Source organism: Myotis yumanensis, unplaced genomic scaffold (assembly GCF_028538775.1).
Source record: "Myotis yumanensis isolate MYYU_CA2020_CCGP unplaced genomic scaffold, mMyoYum1.0.hap1 SCAF_18, whole genome shotgun sequence".
NCBI lineage: Eukaryota > Metazoa > Chordata > Mammalia > Chiroptera > Vespertilionidae > Myotis > Myotis yumanensis.
The window spans coordinates 28925661-28950261 of record NW_027223769.1 but is presented as its reverse complement, the minus strand read 5'-3'; the positions used below and the strand labels follow the sequence as shown (position 1 = coordinate 28950261).

The following is a 24601-nucleotide window of genomic DNA, read 5'->3' as shown; positions in this document are numbered from 1 at the left end:
CTGACCAAGGACACCCAGGGCCCACCCTCACCCAGGAGTCCATTGGAGCTCACCGGGGGCGGGGGCGGGGGGGGGGGGGGGGGGGTCCAGGGATGGGCATCGTCCCAAATCCCGGTGACAGGGACCGGGACACGCATCTGGCCTCTGCGTGCCCAGCACCCACATCTGAGCTGCAGTGCACATCCTCTCTCCCCTCAAGCAGTCGTGACACAAGTCCCCAGGCTGCTCGCTAGGAATTTCTGAGCATGGAAATCACTGCCAGCATCTACAACCCTCTGCGTGTCTGTCACAACCAAGCCCACCCCGCAGCGCCTGGTCTCTCTGGAAACGGCGAGAGCAACCAAGAGACGTGCCTGCCGTGTGAGGCCGAGGACAGGGCTGATGTAAGTCCGACCCCAGCTGTGGTCCTGCCGGCACCTGCAGGGGTGCAGCCCTGCAAAATGCTGCTTCCAGCGGTGGGTACAGTCACTCCTGCCACCTGACTTCTTCTCCCTCAGCAGGAGGGGGAGGAGCAAGCGTTGGTAAAATCCTGCCCCTGGGCACCATGTTGATGGCCACATTTCTAACACCAAAGGCAAAAGACACACATCCACATGGCTTCTTCTCACACGGAAAATTCCCTCTGGTCCCTGCACTGAGATTAGCTGCCGAAGGATTTAGAAAAAGATCTAGGGGAGGGTCTCAGATCTACCGCTCCCCGAGTTGTTTGTCTTAAGCCTCAGTTTCTTCCTCTGTGAAATGGGTCTGAGAATTCCTACTCCCTGGGGATAGTGTGAAATCTGAATGAGATGGTACCTATGAAAGCCCAGCAAGGAGAATGATTTATTATTATTACTACGGGAGGGTGTGGGGAGAGACGAAGGGGGGTGGTGATGGGCAAAGCACTCTGTGGGGTGAAAGGCAGGCTGAACTCAACCCCTGGCTCCGCCTCCTGCTGCTGTGTGTCCCGGAAGGACTCACTCCACCTCTCTGAGCCTCGCCTTCAAAATGGGATTCCCGAGGACTGCATCACGGTTTGACCCTGTCCACTGAGGAGGTACTCAAGGAGGGTCAGCCTCCCTCCACCGCCCAGGCGAGGAAGGGCTGTCCCCCCGGGGATGTTCCCCGAGGGTCAAGCATGGGGGATGGAGACAGGGTTTTATAAGCCCCACCTCCAAGGCCCTGCCTCCTCACTAACTGCTCGCTGACAAGGGAGCTGAGCACACAGACCTCCCCCCGGCACCCCTGCAGGGACACACGTGATGCGGGCTGACTCTGCAGGGTCAGTGCCAGTCCCGTGTGTCAAGGGACTTCTGTTCGGGCTCATATTCGGGCCTTCACTGGATACGGGCGGATCGTTCGAAGGGAGTTTTCTGCCCTCGGAGAACACTTCGTATGTGGAGCCAGCCAGAGCCCCCTGAGGGGTCGGTGTCCCCTAGGAGCCATGTGACCGTGGCCGGTGACTGTGGCCTCTGCTTTGTCTAAGTCCAGTGTGGTTGTTTGTTTGTTAGTTGGTTTGGCTCCTGGCTGCTATCAGCCCTGGGACCAGGAGCCCATCCACACAGGCCCTCAAAGAGAAGGCTGTGCTCCTCGCCACTGCGTGAGACAGGGTCCTGGCAGGAAGTACTGCCCCCAGGGTTTCAAATGAAGAGACCTAGCCTGTTTTTCTCAGTGGTTAGAGCATTGGCCCTTGGCCTGAAGGTTCGATTCCAGTCAAGGGCATGTACCTCGGTTGCAGGCTGGATCCCCAGCCCTGGTTGGCGCTCCTACAGGAGGTAACCAATCGATGTGTCTCTCTCACATCGATGTTTCTCTGTCTCTACCCATCCCTTCTACTCTCTCTTTAAAAAAAAAAATTAAGAGACATTGAAGGGATGATACTTAGAGAGCTGGGCAGTTGGCTAAGGGAACAAGGGGGATACTGAGGCACATGGAGACCAGCAACAGTGAGAGCCATTCCGGCCTAGGACCAAGGACACAGAGCGGGGAAGGTTGTCTCCAGAACTCAGTGAGGGACTGAGCCGTGGAGGGACTGCCTGACAGGGGCCGTCACCATGGAGACAGGCAGCCGCAGAAAAGAATCAGAGCCGCATAGAGAGCCGTGGGAAGAGGTACCTTGCTTCTCTCCTTCCATCCTAGCACCCCTGCTGGAGCCCCTACAGCTGAAAACCAAAAGCCAGGGCAGGAGGCCAGGGGCCCGCCCCTCCCTGTCCCCCCCCAACCCCCCCCCCCCCCACACACACACACACACAGAGCAGAGGTCAGGGGAGGTACAGGGCGAGTGGATCTGGCAGGTGGGGGCCTGCAAATCCCCTAGCCAGGTGGCTGCATGTGAGGGAACAAGAATGGGGAGTGCTGGGTGGGCAGCACCAGAAGGTTCGTGAGGATTCATGCATGTACGTTTCATCGTCAGCTACTGCTTACTGGCCACGTTGCCCGTATTTTCTAATTCAGCCTGGAAACAACCCAGGAGGTAGATGCGGGTGTTCCCGCCGTTCAGATGACGGAATGGAGGCTCAGAGAGGCGGAGTCCTGCGTGCAGTCCCATGGTGACAAGGCGGGGCCACCGAGGTTCCGTGGACCACGGAGCCTGGGGTCACGGCGGCACCCTGCACTGGGGGAGCCCAGAGAGGCAAGATCCGGGAGTGGCGTGTGGCCGGGCTGTGAGGCAAGGACCAAGGACAGTCCCTAGAGGCGGATATTTGGACTCAACCCTGAAGGACAAGTTCACCAAAGAGGGAAGTCGGGGAGAGGGGACACCTGTCCTGGGCCGCTCCCCTCTCTAGCTACCTGCTCTCCTTCCTGTGCCAGGCGCGCAGGTTAAGTGCCCTCCACACACTGCGACCCTCCACCAGCTGCTCGGGGCCTGCTTCCTCCCCCAGAATCCCAGGCCGGTCTCCAGCAGCTGCTGGCCATGGCCACACAGGCGTTCCAGAGGCACCTCCAACCTGACACAGGGCACACAGGCAATTTCGGTTTCCTCCCCTCCAAACGTGCTGCCCCACCCCCGTCCCAGTCTCCCCAAATCTCAGGAAAGGCCCTGCTGCTCCCCAACTGTTCAGGCCAGAGACTGGGACTTTCCTAGACCCTACCCATTCCTCACCCCCACAGCAAGTCCTGCTAACTCTAGCTCACAAATGTATCCAGGCCTAGTCCGCTAGTTAGAGCATCGGCCAGAGGACTGAAGGGTTGCCGGTTCAATTCCGGTCAACCGCACATATCTCAGTTGCAGGTTCAATCCCCAACCCCTGACGGGGCACGTGTGGGAAGCAACCAACTAATGTGTCTCTCTCACATCAATGTTTCTCTCTGTCTCTACCCCGCCTTTCACTCTCTAAAAAAAAAAAAAAAATCCTCGGGTGAGAATTAACAAAACAAAAAACATACCCAGTGGCCAGCCCCTCCTAAACCTGGTCTGAGAGGTCATCGACTCTCACTTACACCAGTGGCTGCCTCCCCACTCCTCTCCCCGCACTCAGCCAGTCCCCTCCCTCTCCATGGCCAACTGCACAACCCAACCGCATTCGCTTTCTACAGCTGCTATGGCAGACAACCCCAAACACGGCGGCTTGACACACACAAGTTCGCTCATTTGTTAATTCCGGAGATGGGAAGTCGGAAAGGGGTCTCATGGGCTAAAGTCAGGGCTGCGGTCCTTCTGGCGGCTCCAGGGAGAATCCAGGCCCTGCTCTTCCCGGTTTCTGGAGGTGCCCACGCCGCCAGAGGCCCGCAGCATTCCAGGCTGTTTCTGTGGTCGCATCTCCTTGGCCTGGTTCTCTCCCCCACCTTCATGGGTCGACCCACACCATCCAGCACAATCTCTCTATCTCCAGATCCTTCACTGAATCGTATCTGCTGAAAGCCCTGCTGGCAGGAATAGGTTCCAGGAATGAGGGTGTGCACACTTTCGGGGAGGGACCATCACACGGACCTGGCCACCTCCTCTTGCGCCCCACCCTTCCCCGCTGTTCATTTCTATCTGACCCAGGGCCTTTTGGGGGTTTTTTTAATCCTCGCCTAAGGATATTTTTTCATTAATTTTTTTAGAGAGAATAGAAGAGAGAGGGGAAGACATAGAGAAATATCAATGTGAGAGAAACACATCGATTGGTTGCCTCTTGCATGTACCCCAATCAGGGCCCGGCCAGGGAAGAGCCTGCAACCCAGGTACGTGCCTCAGGCCGACATTCTATCCACTGAGCCTGACCGGCCAGGGCCCAGGGGCCTTCTTTTGGTTCTTCAAACACACGATCCACTTTTCTACCTCTGGGCCTTTGTGCTTGCTGGTCCTTCTGCCTGGGATTTCCTTCCGTCCCCTCAATTCCTGGGGCTGACACTCAGGTGTTGTCTTAAGTGTCACCTCTCTGAGTCCTTCCCTGGCCCCTCGGGCTCAGCCGCTGTCCCCTCTGCTGCGGCCTCCATTGTGGTCCCCCGGGCGCCTCTCATCACTAGCTGAGCTTTTCCTCATTCACTTATTTCCCAGGTGCTCCCGCTACCGGATGTGCTCCCAGGGTGGCTCCTGTCTGTCTCTCTCACTGCAGCGCCCCAGGGGCCTCAATACCCAGCAAGGCTTGCACCCTGTCCTGCTCAGTGGCCTAAAATCGCTCCCTCTTTCCGTTTCAGTTCTGTTTGACTTTTTCTCTTTTGAGTCACTTCCCACTTGAGGGAGAAGGAAAGCACCAAGACTTGTGGTTCCTTTCCAGGCAAAGAAGGAAATGACCCACCAGGCCCGTGTCCAGGGGAGAGGGCGGGACAGGGGTCATGCCCGTTACCTCCCCTGAGTCAGGACCAGCTTCCTGGCCGGGACTCCCCACCTCCCCACCTCCCCACGTCCCTGCTCACTGCCTGCCTCTTACCTGGAATGGCTGCCCTTTCCAGATCCTACATCAAAGGGCACCGGGCCTCTTCCACGTCACCTGCCTCGTTTGTGACTAAGAAACGTGAGCCGTGAGACGTGACACGCGGAGGCAGGCGGGCCTCCCCCTGGGCACATGGCACTTGCGTTCTGGGGCCTGCTCTGCCCCACCCCGACCCCAGCAGGCCACTTCCTCATAGGCCAGTGGCATGGGCGTCGGGTGGGGGCTTTGGATGCTAAGGTCAGCAGTCCCAGAGGCCACGCGGGCCCAGAGCAGACACCCTCGGCCCTCTCGGAGGCCCGCCTGGCGCCAGTGTCTCAGGGGAAATGTCACTAGAGTTTGAACATCTCCTGGGATGTGCCGAGTCCAGCCTCTCCCCTAGACGGCTGCAGGGGACAGCCCTGGAGGAGGCCTCCTGCCCAGCACCCCGCAAGCCCGCGTCTCTCTGGGCAGGAGCCCTGGTCCCACGACTACCCACCCGCCTTCTTGCCCTGAACCATCCCAGGGGCTGCAGGTCAGTGACAAGGGGACCCAGCAGGGAGGATCGATGGGGTCAGTGACCATGGGGTGGTGGGGAAGCCCCTCTTCCTGGACTTCTGGATGGAGCCAGGCCCCCACCGATGGGTGACCCCCAGATCCCAGTGCAGGCTGACCCGAGGGCTGCCTTCAAGGGCATGCAATCCGGGCAGTGGCGGGGGCCCTGCACTTGAAAGGCCCCTATGTTTGGTTTCCTGTTCTCCCATCTTCGTCTTGAAATTCTTAATAACTTTTGAACCCCACATTGAAATTTTGCACTGGGCCCTGAAAATAATGAAGCCAATCTTGCGAGCCCAGACCGTCAGCCCCCACCTCAGCTCACCCTCCCCCTTTTTTTTACTCATCCCTCAAACCCCCTTCATCTGTCAACTGTCAAAATACTCTGTGAGTCTGCTTCTGTCCTGCTTGTTTATTTTGTCTTTTAGATTCCACATAGAAGTGAAATCATATAGCATTTGTCTTTCCCTGTCAGACGTATTTCACTCTGATAAATACCCTGTAGTTCCATCCACGTTGCTGCAGATGGCGAGATTTCGTTCTTTTTTTATGGCTGAGTCACACTCAATTTCTATATGCGCCACATCTTCTTTATCCAATCATCTACTGGGCACTTCGGTTGCTGCCATATCTTGGCTATTGCAAATAATGCTGCAGTGAACACAGGTCTTTTCGATTTTGTGTTCTGGGTTTCTTCAAAGCCCCACACGTGGAATTGCTGGGTCTTTCTTTGCCTCTTGGTATAAATGGGTAGTTACAGAATAGTCACAGGGGTGTAAAGTACAGCACAGGGAATATAGCTGATAATATTATAATTACTACGTATGGTGTCCGATGGGTAGTAGTTTTATCGGGGTGATCACTTCATAAGTTATGTAGATGTCTAATCACGGGGTTGGACACCTGAAACTAATATAACATTGTAGGTCAACTGTTAATTGGAAAATAAAGAAATAAACGAAAAAGAGAGCAGCAGGGAAAAAAGCATGAACCTTTGGGTCAGACAGACTTGGCTCAAATCCTGACTCTGCTGCTTACCGTCTGAGTGATCTCAGGAATGTTACTAAACCCCTCTGTTCCTCAGCTCATCTCTAACATGAGGGTTATAATTATACCTACCTCGAGGGCTCTTGGGAGGAGTAAATGAGATGATACAAAGTGCTTGGAACTGTGTCCCACTGTCCGCCCCACCACTTGCTCCAACGTGAACTTCACTTCTTTGTAGGTTGATTTTCCGGGTGTAAAAGGAGGGTAACTGGGTGCCCACTGCATAGGACTTAGGGAGCAACCATCAGCATCAGCATCAGCATCACCCTCTCCTCCAGGAGACCTTCCCGACAGCCCTCCTCTGGGGCTGCCTGTTGCCTGCGCTTGCTGCCACACCAGCACGTGTGACATTTAATAGGAATTATTTCTGTGTCTATCTTCCCCTCCCAGACTTGGAGCTCTTTGGGGCAGGAACAGAGCCTGGTGCTGCTGGCATCAGCAGAGGGTAAAGGATGAAGGTGTGAACAGATCAAGGGAGTTCAGTTATCCCCGGGAGCTGCTCATTCACTGGAGCAGTAACCCATATGCCTGATGGAGTCTCCTCTCTTTCCCCAGATCTGTGCCTCCTGGGAAGATGCATTTGCCCCTGATACTGCTGGCCACAGCGGGCACCTGTCTAGGCCTGCTGATGGCAGCTACCACGGGCACTCACCCTGCCCAACTGGACACTCCCAGCAGGCTACCCTCCCACCAGCGCCAGAAGAGACACTGGATTTGGAACCAGATGCACATTGAGGAAGAGAAAAACAGCTCGCTGCCCCATCACGTGGGCAAGGTAAGGCTCAGGCCCAGATCAGCAAGTGGCCCCGGTGAGGGTGGTGGTGGAGAAGGTGGTGGCTGTAGGGTTGGGGGTGTAATGAGGGTAACGGTTCTGGTGGGAGAGACGGTGGGGGTGGTAGAAGTATTGGTGTTGGCGGTTGAGATAATGAAGGGAAAGATGATGTGGTGATAATGGTGGTGATGATAGTAGTAATGATGATAATGGTGGTGACGATGTTGGTGGTAGTAGTGGTGATGGTAATGGCGGTAATGACAGGGATGGGGAAGAGGAAGGTGGTGGTGGTGGTATAAGTAATGATAATGGTGATAATGGTGATGATGAAGGGGAAGTTGGTGGTGGTGATGGTGATCATAGAGGTTATGGTAAAGAGGAAGATCATGATGGTGGTAGTGGTGGTGGTGGTAATAATGTGGTAATGATAGAGATGAGGAAGAGGAAGGTGGTGGTGGTGGTGGTAATGATAATGGTGATGATGAAGGGAAGTTGGTGGTGCTGATGGTGATCATGGAGGTGATGGTGGCAGTGATATGGTGGTGCTTGGGGTGGTGGTGATGGTAAAGAGGAAGGTCATGGTGGTGGTGGTGGTGGTGGTGGTGGTGATGGTAAAGAGGAAGGTCATGGTGGTGGTGGTGGTGGTGGTGGTGATGGGGAAGAGGAAGATGGTAGTGGTGGTGGTAGTAATAGTGGCCAGGAGAGTGATGGTGGTAGTGGTGATGTGTTGTTAGTGATGTGGCTATGGTGGAAATGATGATAAACGCTTTGGTGTATTTTCTCCCAGACCTTAGTCTATGGACCAAATATCCCTGGTAGAAGTGCCACCCCAGGCACAGGATGAGATGACCAGTTCAGTGCTTAGGGCAGAAGCAGCCAAGCCTGCCATAAAAATGTTCCCATCTGAGAGGTTGGAAAACCTGAGCAGCCTTCTACAAAACTGTGCTGGTGACCAAGTTAGTCATCCAGGCCATAGTTGGCCAACCCTGGCCTAGGCCTTTGCACTTTCTCCAAAAAAACTTTCTCTCAGACTATCCCTCCCTAGTTTTCTGTCACCCTACACCACTCCGCAGATTCTAGCACACCCACCACAAGGTCCCTGACTGACACACACCTGCCCTCCAGGGCTCCAACCCCTGCTTCCTTCCTCTTTAAAACATGCTCATCCCCAGCCACCTTCCTAGAACTCAGACTGACAGTGAACTGCCTTCCTGTGTCACATTGTTCCTGATGTCAGAACCACTCTAATTCAGAAGAATAGCTCTAGCGGTGGATTTCACACACGATGATAGGTAGATGGACTAGGTATTTTGAGAGCGTTCAGTGAGGAAAGCATTTCTTTCAAGTGCATAAAATCTCACCATGTCAGTTTCTTGGCATCTAAACATGGCTGGCTACAGAAGTACCAGACCAATGCGCTGATGAGAGGAAGTAGGGTGCCAAGCACGGGCGAGGCTCTGGGGAGACCACAGTGGGCGAAGATAGCCTGGCCCCATCCTTCTGCAGCTTGTGGTCTAAAACAGGGGCTGGCAGAACCAGCCCACCACATGGCTTTATATACACAGATTAATGGGGACAGTCACATGATTCACACATGGCCGTGGCTGCTTTCACGCTACGATGGCATATTTGAGTTGCTGTGATGAAGACTCTATGACCTACGAAGCTGGAAATATTTACTGTCTGGACTTTTACAGAAACAGTTTGCCCAGCCTAGTCTAGAGGGATAGCAGACAGTAGGCAGAGAGCCCCGCAAACAGCACTGATGGAGGAGCCCCGTGGTCATAGAGAAACGGGCTGGAGAGGACCCTGGATGGAGGAGGGCGCAGTCCGGCCGCCCATCAGAAACGCCACAGCAGCTGGGGGAACCCATCCACAGCCCCGCCAACAGCCAGCCGACTGTGCCCAGGGTCTAGTCTGGCTCCCAAAAGGGACTGCGACGTTTAAATCGCTCGGTGCGGCCACTCAAGGGGAAAAGACGCTTGCCCAGGACACAGCCCTAGGAGAACGCACGAAAGCATCAGGCTCCTGGCTCCTGACGTGAATCCTGTGTCATAGAGGGAAATATCACCAACCCACCCACGTCCTTTGTAATGAGATAATTGTGCCATGAGTCAGCCGCCGAAGAGAGTGGCGGGCTCCAAGGAGATCTGCAGGATGAGTCAGAGAGAATCAGCAGAGAGCAGGCGGCACCTGTGTCGCACACAGCCTGACACGCAGCCTCTGCGGGCTCCCCCAAGGGCCCTCGGCAGCAGGAAGAGCGTCAGGCCCGCCGTCATCTGCCATCAGCGCTCACTTGGCACCCGGAACGGGGCTGGGGGACAGAGGAGCCGAATGCAGTCCCCACCCCTGATAGAAGCGAGGGTACATGGAGAGGGACAAGGACAGGGCTCCAAGATCACCTCCTGGCTCCCCAAGATGTCATCCTGTTTACCAAGGCCAGAGCGCAGCGCCTTTGTTTACAGAGCTGGTTGGACAATGGGCGTGAGGCCTGGGCAGACTTCTGAATCCGCAGACACGGGTCAGCATGGCTTTGGGCGTTAATACCTTATGTCCAAATATACTGATCATTTTTTAAAAATATATTTTAAGTAAACAGACTCTTTTTTATATGTTTTTATTGATTTTACAGAGAGAGAGAAAGGGAGGAAAGGAGAGGGAGAGAGAGAGAAACATGGATCGGCTGCCTCCTGCACGCCCCCTAACTGGGGGTTGAGCCTGGAACCTAGGCAAGTGCCCTGACGGGAATTGAACCTGTGATCCCTCGATGCTCAGCCAACTGAGCCACACTGGCCAGGGCTACAGTGATAACGTTTAAAGAGGAGGGCTCCCCACAATCTATACCCTCAGCCTAATTATGGGGAAAACGTCAGACAAATTCCAACAGAAGGACATCCTATACCCGGGCATCTCTAAACGGGCAGGGTCATCATCAGAAACACTGAAAGTCTGAGAAACTGTCACAGCCCAGAGGAGCGGACAGAAACCTGATGTCCGGATGTCATGTGGTGCCCTGGATGGGATCCGAGAACGAAAAAGGGGGCATCCACTAAAAACTTTAAAAATCTGCATAAACTGCGTACTTGGGTCAATGATAACGTAACGGTACCGGCCCATTAATTATAACGAAGGTGCCAGACTAGTGTGAGATGTCACTAATAAAGGAAGTTGGGAGCAGGAAGTACGAGCACCCTCTGTCGGAGGAAGTGTACATTCCAATGAACTCCTACGCAGAATTCTAATAGAACAGATCAAAGCTGACTCACCCCCCTCACTACCCTAACCACGTGGATCCCAGCACACGGATCGGAACCAAGTTTGGAACTACCCTTGTATCCTAACCCTGAGCAACCACACAGGGCCCCGACCGTCCCTTCAGGCCACCAGTGAGAGCCTCGCTGTTCATGACACAGCCACTGGGCATGGGGCCTCCGCATGGACCCACCTGCCTGCCCCGCACACCGCAGCCCTGCTCCAGGAAGCTCACCACCTCCAGCTGCTGCCCTGCCTCTCTCCCTCCCTCCACCTCACTCCCGGTCCCACGTCCTCACCTTGCAGACTCTTCTCTACACTCTGTTATATGGCTTCTCATGCCACCACCCCCTTGAATCTGCTCCCACCAAGAAGTCCAATGACTGCATATTGCTAAACCCCTTTCTTTCTTTCTTCCTTTCTTTCTTTCTTTCTTTCTTTCTTTCTTTGTTTCTTCCTTTTTCTTTCTTTCTTTCTTCCTTCCTTCCTTCCTTTCTTCCTTTCCTCACCCAAGGATATATTTTCCATTGCTTTTCAGAGAGATAGTGGAAGGAAGGAGCGAGGGAGGGGGAGGGAGTGAGGGAAGGAGGGGGAGAGAGAGAGAGAGAGAGAGAGAGAGAGAGAGAGAGAGAGAAACATCAATGTGAGAGAGATACATCAATTGTTTGCCTCCCAACCTCGCTCCAACCGGGGATGGGGGGCATAACCAAAATATGTGCCTTTGACCAGGAATCAAACCTATGACCCTTCGGTGCACGGGCCAACATGCCGACCACTGAGCCACACCAGCCAGGGCTGACCACACCCTTCTTGATGCTCCCTTTTCTGTCTTGAGACCCACTCTTTCTTGGCCAACAGACATATGAAAAGATGCTTAACATCCCTAACTATCAGGAAAGTGCAAATTAAAACAATAATGAAATATCATCTCACACCTGTCAGAAAAGCTATTATCAAAAAGACAACAATAACAAGTGTTGGCGAAGATGTGGAGAAAAGGGAACCCTCGTGCACTGTTGTTGGTGGGAGTATAAATTGATGCAGCCACTATGGAAAAGAGCATGGAGGTTCCTCAAAATCTAAAAATAGAACTACCACATGACCCTGCAATTCCACTTCTCGGTATTATCCAAAGAAAACAAAAACACCCATTTGAAAATAGATATGCACCCCTATGTTCATGCTGCATTATTTGCAATAGCCATAATATAGAAACAACCCATGTATCCATCGAAAGATGAATGGATAAAGAAGATGTGGTACATATACAATGGAATATTAGTCAGCAATAACAAAGAACAAAATCTTGCCATTTGCAACATGCAAGGACCTTGAGGCTAGTATGCTAAGTGAAATAAGTCAGAGAAAGACAAATACCATGTTATTTCACTTACATGTGAAATCTAAAAAAACCAGACTAACCAAACCAGAAGAAAAACTCATAGATACAGAGAACAAACTGATGGCTGCCAAAGGGGAGGGCGGTGGAGGAATGAATGAAAAGGGTGAAGGGGACTAAGAGGTACAAACTTCCAGTTACCTATATATATAAAAAGCCAGCAACCAGAACACCATAACGACCAGAACCACCGGTGGCTGTGACGCCCACTGTGGCCAGCTATCGGCCCGATCAGAGGGCAGGGCCTGAGGCCAACCACCCATGGCCCCTCCCCGAGGCCGCTGGCCCCTGATTGGCCACACCCTTGGGGGAGGGGCCAAGGGCCAATGGGGATGGTGGGAACTGATTGGGGGTGGGGCTGACCCACTGCCCACAGCCCCTCCCCACAGCCGGCCCCACTTCCAATCAGCCCCCACCACCCTCACTGGCCCGTGGCCCCTCCCCCAGCCAGCTCTGCCCCCATGAGCCCCCCACACACCAATCGGGGGTGGGGCTGGCCAGCCAACCTCCCCCCCGCTCCTCCTCCGGACAGGCCCTGAATGGGGCCAGGCCGGCTGGACCCCACCCGTGCACAAATTCGTTCACTGGGCCTCTAGTAAATAAATAATGAAGTATGAGGATGTACTGTACAGCATAAGGAAAATAGTCAATATTGTCATCATAACTTTGTACGGTGACGGATGGTTACCAGCCTTATCATGGTGATCACATTATAAGGAATACAAATGTCGAATCACTGTGTTGTACACCTGAAACTAACATAATACAGAATGTCAACTATACTTTAATTTTTTTAAATTGCAGTGTCCCATTTGGATCCCTGGCCAGCACCACACATACACACATGTGCACAAACATGCATGTGTGTACATACACACACATGTACGTGCACACAGGAACTTGCATGCACACACACACACAGCCACCGCTGCCCATTCCCAGCTCAGAGCACTCTTCTTTCCTAGATCATATCGAGTGAGAATCGCAAGAACACCAAGTACGTGCTGCGAGGAGAGGCGGCGGACAAGATCTTCCGGGTCAATGAGGTCACGGGGGACGTGTTTGCCTTTGAGAGGCTGGACAGGGAGAAGACCTCCCAGTACCACCTCACTGCCCTCATAGTGGACAAGAACACCAACAAGGAGCTGGAGCCTCCTTCCAACTTCCTTATCAAAGTTTACGACGTGAACGACAACTGGCCTGTGTTCACTCACCAGTTTTTCAACGCATCTGTGTCCGAGATGTCAGCTGCGGGTATGTGCTCAGTCTGTCCCTCTCTCCTCTTCCTCCCCCATCCCCAGCCTGAAGGCACGGCTCCATCAACAATGTCAATGCCTGGAGCTAGGATTCAGTGAGTTTAGGGCAGTGATTGTAATGACCCCAGCCATAGACTGAGCCCTGATCCTGATCATAGACTGAGCCCTGATCCTAGTCATAGACTGAGGCCTGATCCTGATCATGGACTGAACCCTGACCCTAGCCATAGACTGAGCCCTGATCCTGATCACGGACTGAACCCTGACCCTAGCCATAGACTGAGCCCTGATCCTGATCATGGACTGAGCCCTGACCCTAGCCATAGACTGAGCCCTGATCCTGATCATGGACTGAGCCCTGACCCTAGCCATAGACTGAGCCCTGATCCTGATCCTGATCATGGACTGAGCCTTCACCATCAGAGGCGCACATGTCTGATTACTTTTCAGAGCAAACCCCACCCACTCTCTGACTCTCAGGACTGACACAGAGCATAGCTTTTGCACATGAATAATGCCAGCTCTGCCACCAAGGCGAGACGAGTCCTCTCTGGGATCCATGCAGGAGTAGAGGGGGCAGGACTGGGGCCCTCACCTCAAGGTGTGTCACCCGCCTGGACCACAGGCCTCCAGAGATTGCTATCCACTCACTTCCACCCAAGCTCCCAGGAGGTGCCTGAAAAGGGTTCCCTTCCCCCCCTTAGTCCAGGGGCCCCGGCCAAGGCCCTGGGACCAGACCTTCCATTAAGGAGGGGGGTCCTGGTATTCAAGGGGAAAGAGCTGTAACCCCCACCCCTGTGGGGGCCTCTTCCCACGCCCTTGTTTCACCTTCCAGGGCAGGAAAGAAGCATCCCTCACTCTCCTAGGTTTCTCCTCATGATCCAACCACGTGCCCCTTCCTCCCTCCCCCGTAAATGGAAGCCACCTGCTCTCTCTGCCCCCTTCGAGGCCGATCAGGCTGGGCCTCCCCTGCTGCCAGCACTTTGCCCCCATGCAGGCTCCTCAGGAAATAAAGCAGCCTTTTCACCCGGGGACCCTGGGGGAGGTGGGTTCAGGGGACACCCATCTAGGAACGGGGTGGGGCTGGCAGTCACAAGGCTGCAACCCCTGGATTCTCTCTCCACAGGGACCTCCGTCTTCCAACTGACAGCAGTGGATGCAGATGACCCCACCGTGGCAGAGCACACCACCGTCATGTACCACATCCTGAAAGGAGACGAATATTTTGGCATTTCTAACTCTGGTCTGTGAGACTGACCCTCCTGTGGCTCGGGGGGGAGGGGGGCACGGATATTCCAGGTGTGGGTGCTGAGGGAAGCCCAGTCTGACAGGGGTCACTGACCACTGGGCCACACTGTGCTAAGGAGGTGGTTGGTATCCCATGGTAAGACAAGGTGGCTGGTGAGGGCAGAAGGAAGCAGACAGGTGCCTAAGACATGGACTCCAGTCCAGGGAACAAAATCAGGACCCAGGTGTGGACACAGGAGGCAGGAGTGGAAGTTGGTTACAGCTCTGGGTGCAGGTTCAGACAGACCTGGCTGCCAGGCCCAGCTCTCCCACTCGCCTTGTCTAAAGACCTCAGGCAAGTCCACTAACCTCTGCGAGCCCTCGTTCCCACACCCCAGAATGGGATGCTTCTATTCGTCCTGTGAAGTTTGAGTCTGATATGATGCATAGAGAGCGCATAGCCCATTGTAATTATACACTCAGTGTGGCTTTAAGAATTGTAAGGACTGCCCTGGCTGGCTGCTCAGTGGTTAGAACATCAGCTCTCGGACCGAAGGGTTGTAGGTTTGATTTCTGGTCAAGGGCACGTACCTTGGTTGCAGGTTTGTTGCAGGTGCCCCAGCCCCAGCATGCAGGAGGCAGCCAATCAACGTGTCGCTCTCCTGTTGATGTTTCTCTCTCTACCCCCACCTCCCTCCCTTCCACTCTATCTGGAAATCAATGTAAAATATACCCTCGGCTGAGGACTTTAAAAAAAAAAAAAAACTGTGACTTAAAAAAAAAAAAACTGTAAGGACTGAGTCTTCAGAGCAAGATAGGCCTGAAGGGATGGCAAATACACAGCAGACACACCCTCCCTGCGGGGCACCACGGTGGGCACAGCCCTCCTCTATGCTGAGCCAAAAGGGGGCCTCAGGCTCTTTCTCAGCACAGTGCTTCCGGCAGCTAAGGCTAATATTGGACCAAACTGTTTGGGCAGCTCTGGCCCCTAAGTGCAGGGGTGGCGGCAGCGGGTGGTTGGCCAATGTCCCTCAGGTCTGGCTGCTCACTAGAATGCCCTGGGCGCTTTGCAGTCAGGTGCCCTCTGGAGAAGGCCTGGGCACCAGCATTTTCTCCAAGTTCCCCAGGTAACATGGCTCCTGCTGGGACCCTTTCTGCAGGACTCGTCTTCACCAAAGTCAACAACCTGGACCGAGAAACGCAGGCCAAGTACGAGATCGTGGTGGAAGCCCAAGATGCCCAGGGCCTCCGCGGGGACTCCGGCACGACCACCGTGCTGATCACTCTGGAGGACATCAACGACAACTTCCCCATCTTCACCCAGAGTGAGCCCCTCCCCTGGGGCCCTGGGCAGGGCAGCGGGCGGAATGCTCCAGACGCGGTGACCTGGGGCTCGACCCCTCACCCCACCCCAGGGTGGGCCTGGGGCTCAGGGAAGTCACTTTGGCGAAGGAGGGGCCCTGCTCCCCATCCCTGCGCACATTCCCAAGGCTGTCCTACTGCCCCTGACTCAGAACACTGAGCCCAGCCACAGACTGATTCTCCCCAAAAATGTCTGACAAGAGCTTCTCACATGCCCTGGGTGGGGCTGAGGAGGAAGGCGGTGGCTCTTCACATGAACCCTCTAATACTGAGGCAAAGCCAGACGCTCGGCCTCCCCAAGGACAGGCCAGTTTTCCTGAAGTGGCCTCGTTGTGCATGGCTTAAGCTCCCGGAAGGCGGGACTTGCCTCCTTGTCCCTCTTGTCAATGCATAACTCCCCTAGCTAAGTGCCTGGCGTACAGTAGATGCTTAATAACTAGTTGGATAGTTGGATGGATGGATGGATGGACAGATAGAGGAGAACTATTTTGCCTTGACACTGAAAATTCCAGTGGCATTATTATTATTATTAACTAGAAGCCCAGTGCAAGAATTCGTGCACCAGTGGGGTCCTTGGCCTGGCCTGGCCTGCTGGGATAGGGCTGAAACTGGCTCTCTGACATCCCCCGAGGGGTCCTGGATTGTGAGAGGGTGCAGGCCAGGCCAAGGGACCCCACTGGTGCCCCATCGGGGCCAGGGAGGAACCACGGGAGGGCTCCAGGCCATGTCTGACCCATCTCACCCAGCCCCAGTCGGCCAGACCCCAGCAGCAAGCTAACCTACTGGTTGGAGCTGATGGTCAGTGCGCATCATAGCGACTGGTTGAATGGTCGAATGGTCAGACACTTAGCATATTAGGCTTTTATTATATAGGATTATTATTATCTTCCCATGCCCATTTCCCATATCAGAATATATTAGGGTAATAGGAGGGACAATTGCCTTGTGGATCTCATTAACCCAATGCCCTCTGGGGCGTCCTATTTGCATCAGCTAACTACAACTTTACGGTGCCTGAAGACATCCGTGTGGGCAGCCCCCTGGGCTCTCTGTTTGTTGAGGACCCAGACGAACCCCAGCACCGAATGACCAAGTACAGCATCGTACAGGGAGAGTTCAGGGACACCTTCACCATCCAGACGGACCCCACCCACAACGAGGGCATCATCAAGCCCACAAAGGTTTGCAGGCCGGGGGCGATGGGGGCAGATGTGGGGTTGGGGGCTCCCAGCATCTCCAGAATTCGCCCAGGGCGGCTAGCAGGTCAGAGGCCATCAGAGATGCACTCTGGTCAGCTTGGAGCTATCCATGTGCTCACGGACACTGGGACGGCGTAGCGAGGAGAGAAGGATCGGTGCCTTAGGCTGGGTCATGCCTGAAGCAGACCGCGAGGCAAGGATTTGGTGTAAACAGTTTACGTGGGAGGTGATCCCAGGAAGCCCCAGCAGCAGTGACAGGAGAAAAGGAGGAAGATGAATCGGCTTCTGGAAGGGTGAGTAGGAGAGTACAGTGGGGCCTTGACTTACGAGTTTAATTCGTTCCGAGACCGAGCTCGTTAAGGAGCTCGTTAACTCAAATTACTCTATCAACTCAATGCAAAAAATCGGCCGAGAGACAGCTGGTATCTCAAAAAACTCATTAGTCGGGACACTCGTAAGTCAAGGCCCCACTGTACTAAGCAGGCAAGGGCAGGAGAAGATTCTTGAGCAAAAACATAAGAAAAGACTCGTCCTTAAGGAGCTGTGGCTAGAACCACTAGTCTTTGATCCCCCTCGAGAGCAGGACTGGGGCTGGTCCCTGTGTGTCCCCAGGATTTGGAACAGGGCCAGGCATAGAGCCAGGCTTGAGGGTGGAGCAAGGAAGCAGCTGAGATGCGGCGGGGGGTGGGGGCAGCTGCAGACAGCCACTCCCTTGATGGCCTGGGAAATATCACTTCTCCAGGCCTCCAGCCCCTCATCTGTAAAATGGGTATCATCCCGGAACTACCTCGCAGGAGTGCTGGCAAGATCACACACCACATGCTGGGCTCTGAACAGGGGCTCACCATCCTCTTTCCTCCACAGCCCCTGGACTATGAACGCATCCAGCAATACAGCTTCACCATCGAGGCCACGGACCCGACCATCAACCTCCGCTACTCAAGCAGCATCTCCGCCAAAAACAAGGCCCGCGTCACCATCCATGTCACCGACGTGGATGAGCCCCCCGTCTTCCAGAAGCCCTTCTACCACTTCCAGCTGCAGGAGAACCTGAAGAAACCTCTCATCGGCTCGGTGCTGGCCGTGGACCCCGACGCCGCGCGGAGGAACATTGGGTGAGGAGCGGGTGAGGAAGGGGGTGGTCATGACAGTCCTGGCCTGAGGTCCTTCTGGCTGCTGGACTGAGCCCAGGCCCAAAGGGAAAGCCTCCCGGCGTGTACGTGGGAAACGCAGAGACAGGACTAGTAGCCAAGCTCTCCCACTGGCCCACGTGGCCCTCTCTTCCACCCTCTGGGACCGTGTCCTGCCTGAGCACCACCTCCCACAGCCCCGGCCACCAGAGCCCCTCAGCCTTGAAGGGCCTGTTCTCTGGACCCCAGCTCCCCCAGGTCTGGCTCCCCCAGACCTCATCAAGGGAGACCTGGTGGTCAAGAGGGCAACCAACCAGACAACATATGTAAATCCTCTCCACTGAACTCGTTTTATTAAATCTGTCTTCCCAAAACACAAGAGGGAAAAGTGCTCATTTCACAGAGAAATGACACAAAGATGGATAAAGAAACATCAGCAGCCCCCCACTCCCAGATAACACCTGTTCACCAAACTCGTGTTTGATGGGGTCCTATCATGCCTTTCTTCATGGCAAACGGCGAGATTCGTTAACGGCAAGTTTGTTGTTTGCTTGTCCAGTTTGGGTTTTTTATTGTTTTAATTTTTTTATCATGCCACGCCCATTTCATCACTACTTGTTCTTCTGTCTCAACTAGACTCCTCTCTTCTACCCCCTGGGACAAAAGATATAGTTCTAACTCATACTTTCTAGGGCCACTTAACATTTGATAGTGCATATGAATTTAATGCAATCTCATTTATTCCCGATTAGCCGATGGTACCAGCACCAAATAAGCAACTCCTGGTTTTCTGTTATATACTAGGCTCCTGTCTGCATCCGAATCTATTTCTGAATCCTCTATTCTATCTATTCTCTGGCAAAACCATCCTGTTTTATTGTAGCAGCTTTACCCTGAAACTTGGTGTATAGAGGGCAAGCCCCTCCCTCCTGGCTTTTTACTTTACATACTTTCTATGCACCCTAAAACAGTCTTTCTTGTGAATTTTTAAATTCTTTACCCAGTTTTTTAAAACCCATCGGAATTCTAATGAGAATGGTGTTTACATATCAATGTGGGGGAGTTAATGTTTCTATGTTATCGTCTTCTTCTTAAGGACAAACGCGTCCCTCCTTTCTGGACACATCTGCGTTCCTGGGCTACTGCTCTCATGGCCATTCTACTCTAAATAGTCTGTGATGATCGCTTTTCTTCTTCACTGACCCAAGGGCTAATTTAAGATCGGCTTTTTTCTTTTCACTTACCAGTGGTAGGGCATTTTGTATTTTTGCTTTAACTTGTTTCGTGATGTAATATGATGGTATCTGTGTTCATTCTTTTCCTTGACGCTTTTGCTTTATGTATTTTAGTGTTCCTAATAGCTGATAACTATTTTACCTTCACTACAACTTCTTTTATCCTATGACCTTACCCAGTTTGTTCCACCTAAACATTTTGCCTTCACCTCCACGTTGCCTGATGTTAAGTTCACCAGTCCTATGTTCATGTTGTTCGTGTTTGCCTGATAACATATTTTCCAAACTTGACTCTTAACTTTGCTAGGCCATTTGGCATTAAGTTGTCTTTCAAAAATACAATGTCGTTGACTTTGCTTTTTCATCTAAACTGGGATGCTTTGTGTGTAACCTATTTACATTTTTCATCATAAGTGACATGTTTAATTTTATTTTTTATCTTGTTTTACATTTCCCATTTCTCAAACTTAATGGTTTTTCTTCTTTTCCCCCATCTATTTTTTTCTCCAAGATATTTGGGTAGAGTACATTCATTTTTACTTTTATCAGTGAAATTTACTTCCATCTGTAAAATTATAAATGCTTCCCAGGACCTACATTTTCTAGTTAAAAATCAATCTCTCTCTCTCTCTCTTTCTCTCTCTCTCTCTCACACACACACACACACACACACACACACAACACCATTGCTTTTTCATATATATAATAATAAATCAATAGTTTCATTTTAATTCCTCCCACTTTTTGCTTTATATTGAGACATTTTTCAATTAGATGAAGTTTTCAAAAAAAATTTTTCAGGGCCTATCTTTGTGGATGAGAGCTATCATTCCTGATTTCTTGCATGTTTACAAATACCACAGTTTGTTTTGTTTTGCCTTCTATGTTCATAACATCTAGATGTGCTTGTCTAATACTCAGATTATAGACACTTGACTCCAAAACTACTATCAGAGTGTTCTAGCATTTAATTTATGGGGACTTTCTGGGGTGACTCTGGTTTCTCTTTATAAAAATGCTTTTTTTTTTCCTAACTGGACCCTTCAGTGTCTTCGTATAGACTTGAAATTCAAAAGTGTCATCAGGATATACCTAAATACTGATCCCCTTTTAAAACCATGCCTCATATCAATGGCCACTTTTAATCTGTAGATTCAGGCCTTTCTTCAGATCAGGAAAGTTTCCTTTCATTATATCTTTTGTCATTTCTTCTGTTCCATTTGCTCTGGAACTTTCTTCAGTGGTAGCAAATAATTATTATAATTATAGTTTTCCTCTCTCTTTTCACCTCTTCATACCTTTGTTTATGATTTCTGGAAGAACTGTTTACAGTTTTACTTCACAAATTTAATTTTCTTTCACTCACTTCTTATCTCTTACAGCTCCTTTTTTTTTTTATTTCTTCCTGGCTCTTGCCCAACTATCTTTTCATTCATCACAAGCACAATCCCAGCTATAGGGTAGGTGATGAAAGTGCACCTGCCTCAGCTCTGAGAGCACAGTTGATGGAGTCTCAGGCACCACCCTCACATCAGAGATGACAACAGCGCTAAGATCAAAGGGATCACCTCGCTTCTCTGGACCCCTCTGGGTGGTGGGGTGCAACGGGCAGTGAGAAGAGGACGGAGGAGGATGCAAGGGACAGATCCTGAAGGGCCTTGTCTGTCATACTAGGGAAGTGAACTCAGCAAAGAGCAATAGAAAGCCATGATTCTCTCTCCCCCCGGCAGATACTTCATCCGCAGGACCAGCGACAAGGGCCAGTTCTTCCAAATAAGCAAGCAGGGGAATATTTACAACGAGAAAGAAGTAGACAGAGAAGTCACTCCCTGGTATAACCTGACTGTGGAGGCCAAGGAGCTGGATTCTAGAGGTGAGTAACCCCATCTGCCAGGCCATCGGGGCTTTTCTCCTTTCCTTCCTTCATTCGAAGTCGCATCATCTGTCACGGTGGGTCTCTGGAGGTTTCTAAGCTCCCTTAGAGCACCGCTTGGCTGGGATGTTAGGCAGCCTTCATCCCCGAGTGCGGACGGACCAGCAAGCACCCATATCCCCTGAGACCTGGTTATCAGGGCCAAGGGCCAGGCCCCAACCCCACACTGAATCGGAATCTCATGCACAGTACGGTTTATGAAGCGCTGTTCCCGTGACAGGAATCACCTGGGGCACCTCTTAACATAGAGCCTTTCAGACCCCTCCCTGGTGGTTCAGGTCCAGTGAGCCAGAAACGGGGCCAAGAAACATGCGTTGGACAAGCGCCACATGATTCTTATGATCATGGATTTTGGAAAAGGCTGTCTGGGGCTCTTTATGTCCCAGTTAGGGGGTTGAATTCAAAGTCTGCGGCAGGTTCTAACTCCAAGATGGTTAGGTTCTCCAGAAATTAGTGTAACATGCACCAAAGGGAAAGGCAAGTGTTGGAGTTTTGCACCCTTGGCCTCTATGAGAAAATCACCACTGTCCTGCAGAGAAAGATTAACATTCCCGCCTCACCCAGGAGAACACGCCCTCCCCCGGAGAGGGGGCGAAAGCGGGACTTGGCCACCGCCCCCCAGTGCTACCCACATCCCCAATATGACAGCCAAGCCAACTGTGATGGACTCCTGTGTTTTCAGATCCATCTTTAGCCCTTTCTTCCCCATCTAATTACAGTCATACACTTTTTAAATTTTGAAAGTAGTTTAAATTTTAAAAGTTATTTGTTGTTTCTTTTAAAATATGGAAAATACAAATTAGGAGAAGAAAATGATCCCCCCATAATCCTACCATACAGAGACCACTACTGTTAGCACTTTAGTGTACCTTCTGTGGTCCCTTTTCCTATACATATTTTTACAGAAGTAAGTTTATAATATTTGTATCAACTCTTATCCTGCATTTTTACTTAACCTTATTTCAGAGCCATTTTCTCATGGTTCTAACCTGTCGTTTTTTAAATTACATTTTGAAAATGTAATTTACATGGGCATTATAAATGGCCACATATTTCATTCTTGTAAAGTGGTGTAATTTATTGACCCAATCTCACTTACATTGTTTACCTTTTAAATCATTTTCTAATTAAGTAATTTAATTTAATAAATTATACTTGTTTGAATTAATTTCAATTACTTAATTAAATCCTGAGATTAGCTTGGTGATGACTTAACTCAATTTTATGAAAAGCTTTTTAAATTCCCTGAGATTACCTTTTCATTCTTACAAGTACTTCTTTAGGAAGCATCCTTGTGCATGAAGCTTGCCCCGCCCCCCACCTCTTCCACTCATTTCATCCAGAATACCCTCCCTGGCCTCCCTCTTCCATGGCCCCCTCTTCCTGTGAGAAGGGCCCCCCTCCGGGAGCCCCTTCATCACACATCAGCCGAGCCCCTTGCAGTGACAAGTCCTTTCCCCCTGCAGGGAACCCCACGGGCAAAGAATCCATCGTCCAGGTCCACATCGAAGTTCTGGATGTGAACGACAACCCCCCAAAGTTTGCCAAGCCCTACGAGCCCACAGTGTGCGAGAATGCTGAGCAGGGCACGGTGAGTCTGGCTCGGGTGGGAGGGCAAGGCGGTGCCCACCTGGGACAGGCTTCAGAGCAGCACCTCCCACCCACAATCAGTTGCTTAATGTGACCTGCACAGCAGCCTTGAGGAAAGGTGACATTATCCCTACTGTACAGGTAGAGAAACTGAGGCTCAGAGAAAAGACTCGGAGAACAGATTGGCGGGGAGGGGGCTGGTACAAAGAGTATCTTTGTGGGTGTCATTTAAGTCAATGTTGCAGGTGGGAGGCAGCCAGGGTCAGGTCTAAACCCAGAGTCTCCATCACTGAACTCCAGACAAGCCCAACACCATCACTGACCACCCGCGTCTTCCACCCTCCAGCTGGTGGTGCAAATCTTGGCAACAGACGCGGACATAACGCCAAAAAATGTGAAGTTCAAATTCTCCCTGAACACCCAGGACAGCAACTTCACCCTCACGGATAATCACGGTACGTCCACATGAAAGTAGTTAGCCTGGCTCTTAGGAGGGTCAGGAGGGAGGTTATTTGAGTCTTGAAGCGCCAGGATCAAGGCTCAAGCCAACCAACTGGGGGCAAGGCCTCACTGGGGTTTTCATTTCATGGCATATTTTGTACAACTTCTGCCAAATACCTTATTGGCCTATACAATGGTCAGAGGTGCTCTGGCCAAACTGTCAAGCCCGCATAGCCTGCCATTTCCCATAAGAGACTAGGCGTACAGAATAGATATGGGTGCAGACAGTCAGTTCGGTTCCCAAACTAGCCAAGGAATTCCTTCTCACACACAATCTCTGAGCTCCGCATAATTACAATTGACTCTATGACATGGAACTTTGAGGTCAATTCCAAAAAGTCAAAACTGGACATGTGAATTTGAAATGCCAAGGAATCAGAAATCTTGGTCTTAATTCAATTATAATAACTACTTACCACCAGCGGCCTGGGACGGGATCTGGTCCGCCAATCACAGCCCAGAGAGTCCTATGATGTCAGTAGTAGCCAATCAGAGCTTCCAATGAGTAAACGCTCAGGGGTGGGATCATGCTGAGTTGATTGCGCTCCAGTCACTGGTAGACAGGTTTCTGTAGCTTCAGCAGCTTCCTCAGAAAAAATAAAATAAAAATAAAAATCCCCCTTAAATCTCACTAGAGCAATCCATCACCCAGCATGGGGTGGAATTCCTGCCTGTCCCTGATTGGCAAAACTGTGGTTGGTGAGGATCCCTGTATGGACACAGCCACTGCAAGGTCATGATGAGGAAGGTCGGAGAAGGGGTCTCTGAGAGCGGGGGCAGACCCAGAGGATCAGCCACTGCCTCCTGGGGGGCAGGGAAGGTGGCCATGACGTGTTGACAGTCAATGACAGACCACTCAGCGTTCAGCTGTCTTTAGTAGTAACCAATGTGGCCAAAATACCCATCACCCCATCCCAAGGTCTACCTCAATCCCACCTCAGAGAGGTCTGCAAGGGGGTGGAAAGCTTAAGTGCTACCCCAAGGAGCCCCCGTGTGCGGCCAGGAGGCAAGCTTGTTGGTCTTAGATTCACTGAGCGTGAGTGTCCTGCTATAGCATTAAATGGGAATAGTGAGAAAGCGCTCATTTCTCCCATAGTGTCAATGGCCATATTGTTCACTCTTAAGTATAACAGACAAGGCTACTTAATAATGAAATGAACTGGCTTTCATCTGAAATCTAAAGTATGGTCTCCTTTGCTCTCGGCTGGCTTGCTGAGTGGGCCAACCCTACACAGCGGCCAAATACCCCCTCCAAATCCTTTGCCCTCCCCTGACCATCAGTATCATGACCTCCCAGGAAGCCTACAAAGGGAGGATTATCTGGCCTCT

At 51.8% G+C, this 24601-nt stretch overlaps 1 protein-coding gene across 1 annotated transcript in view; it reads left to right on the top strand.

The window, feature by feature from the left end:
• Positions 1-24601, top strand: part of CDH5 (cadherin 5) — a 33884-nt gene that overhangs the window by 5482 nt on the left and 3801 nt on the right. Inside the window, 9 exon segments of the mRNA XM_070397839.1 lie at positions 6972-7191; positions 12805-13093; positions 14222-14338; positions 15483-15647; positions 16678-16865; positions 17748-17998; positions 20979-21121; positions 22648-22772; positions 23118-23226. Coding sequence (XP_070253940.1) covers positions 6991-7191; positions 12805-13093; positions 14222-14338; positions 15483-15647; positions 16678-16865; positions 17748-17998; positions 20979-21121; positions 22648-22772; positions 23118-23226 — 1588 coding nt within the window. The 5' untranslated portion in view covers positions 6972-6990.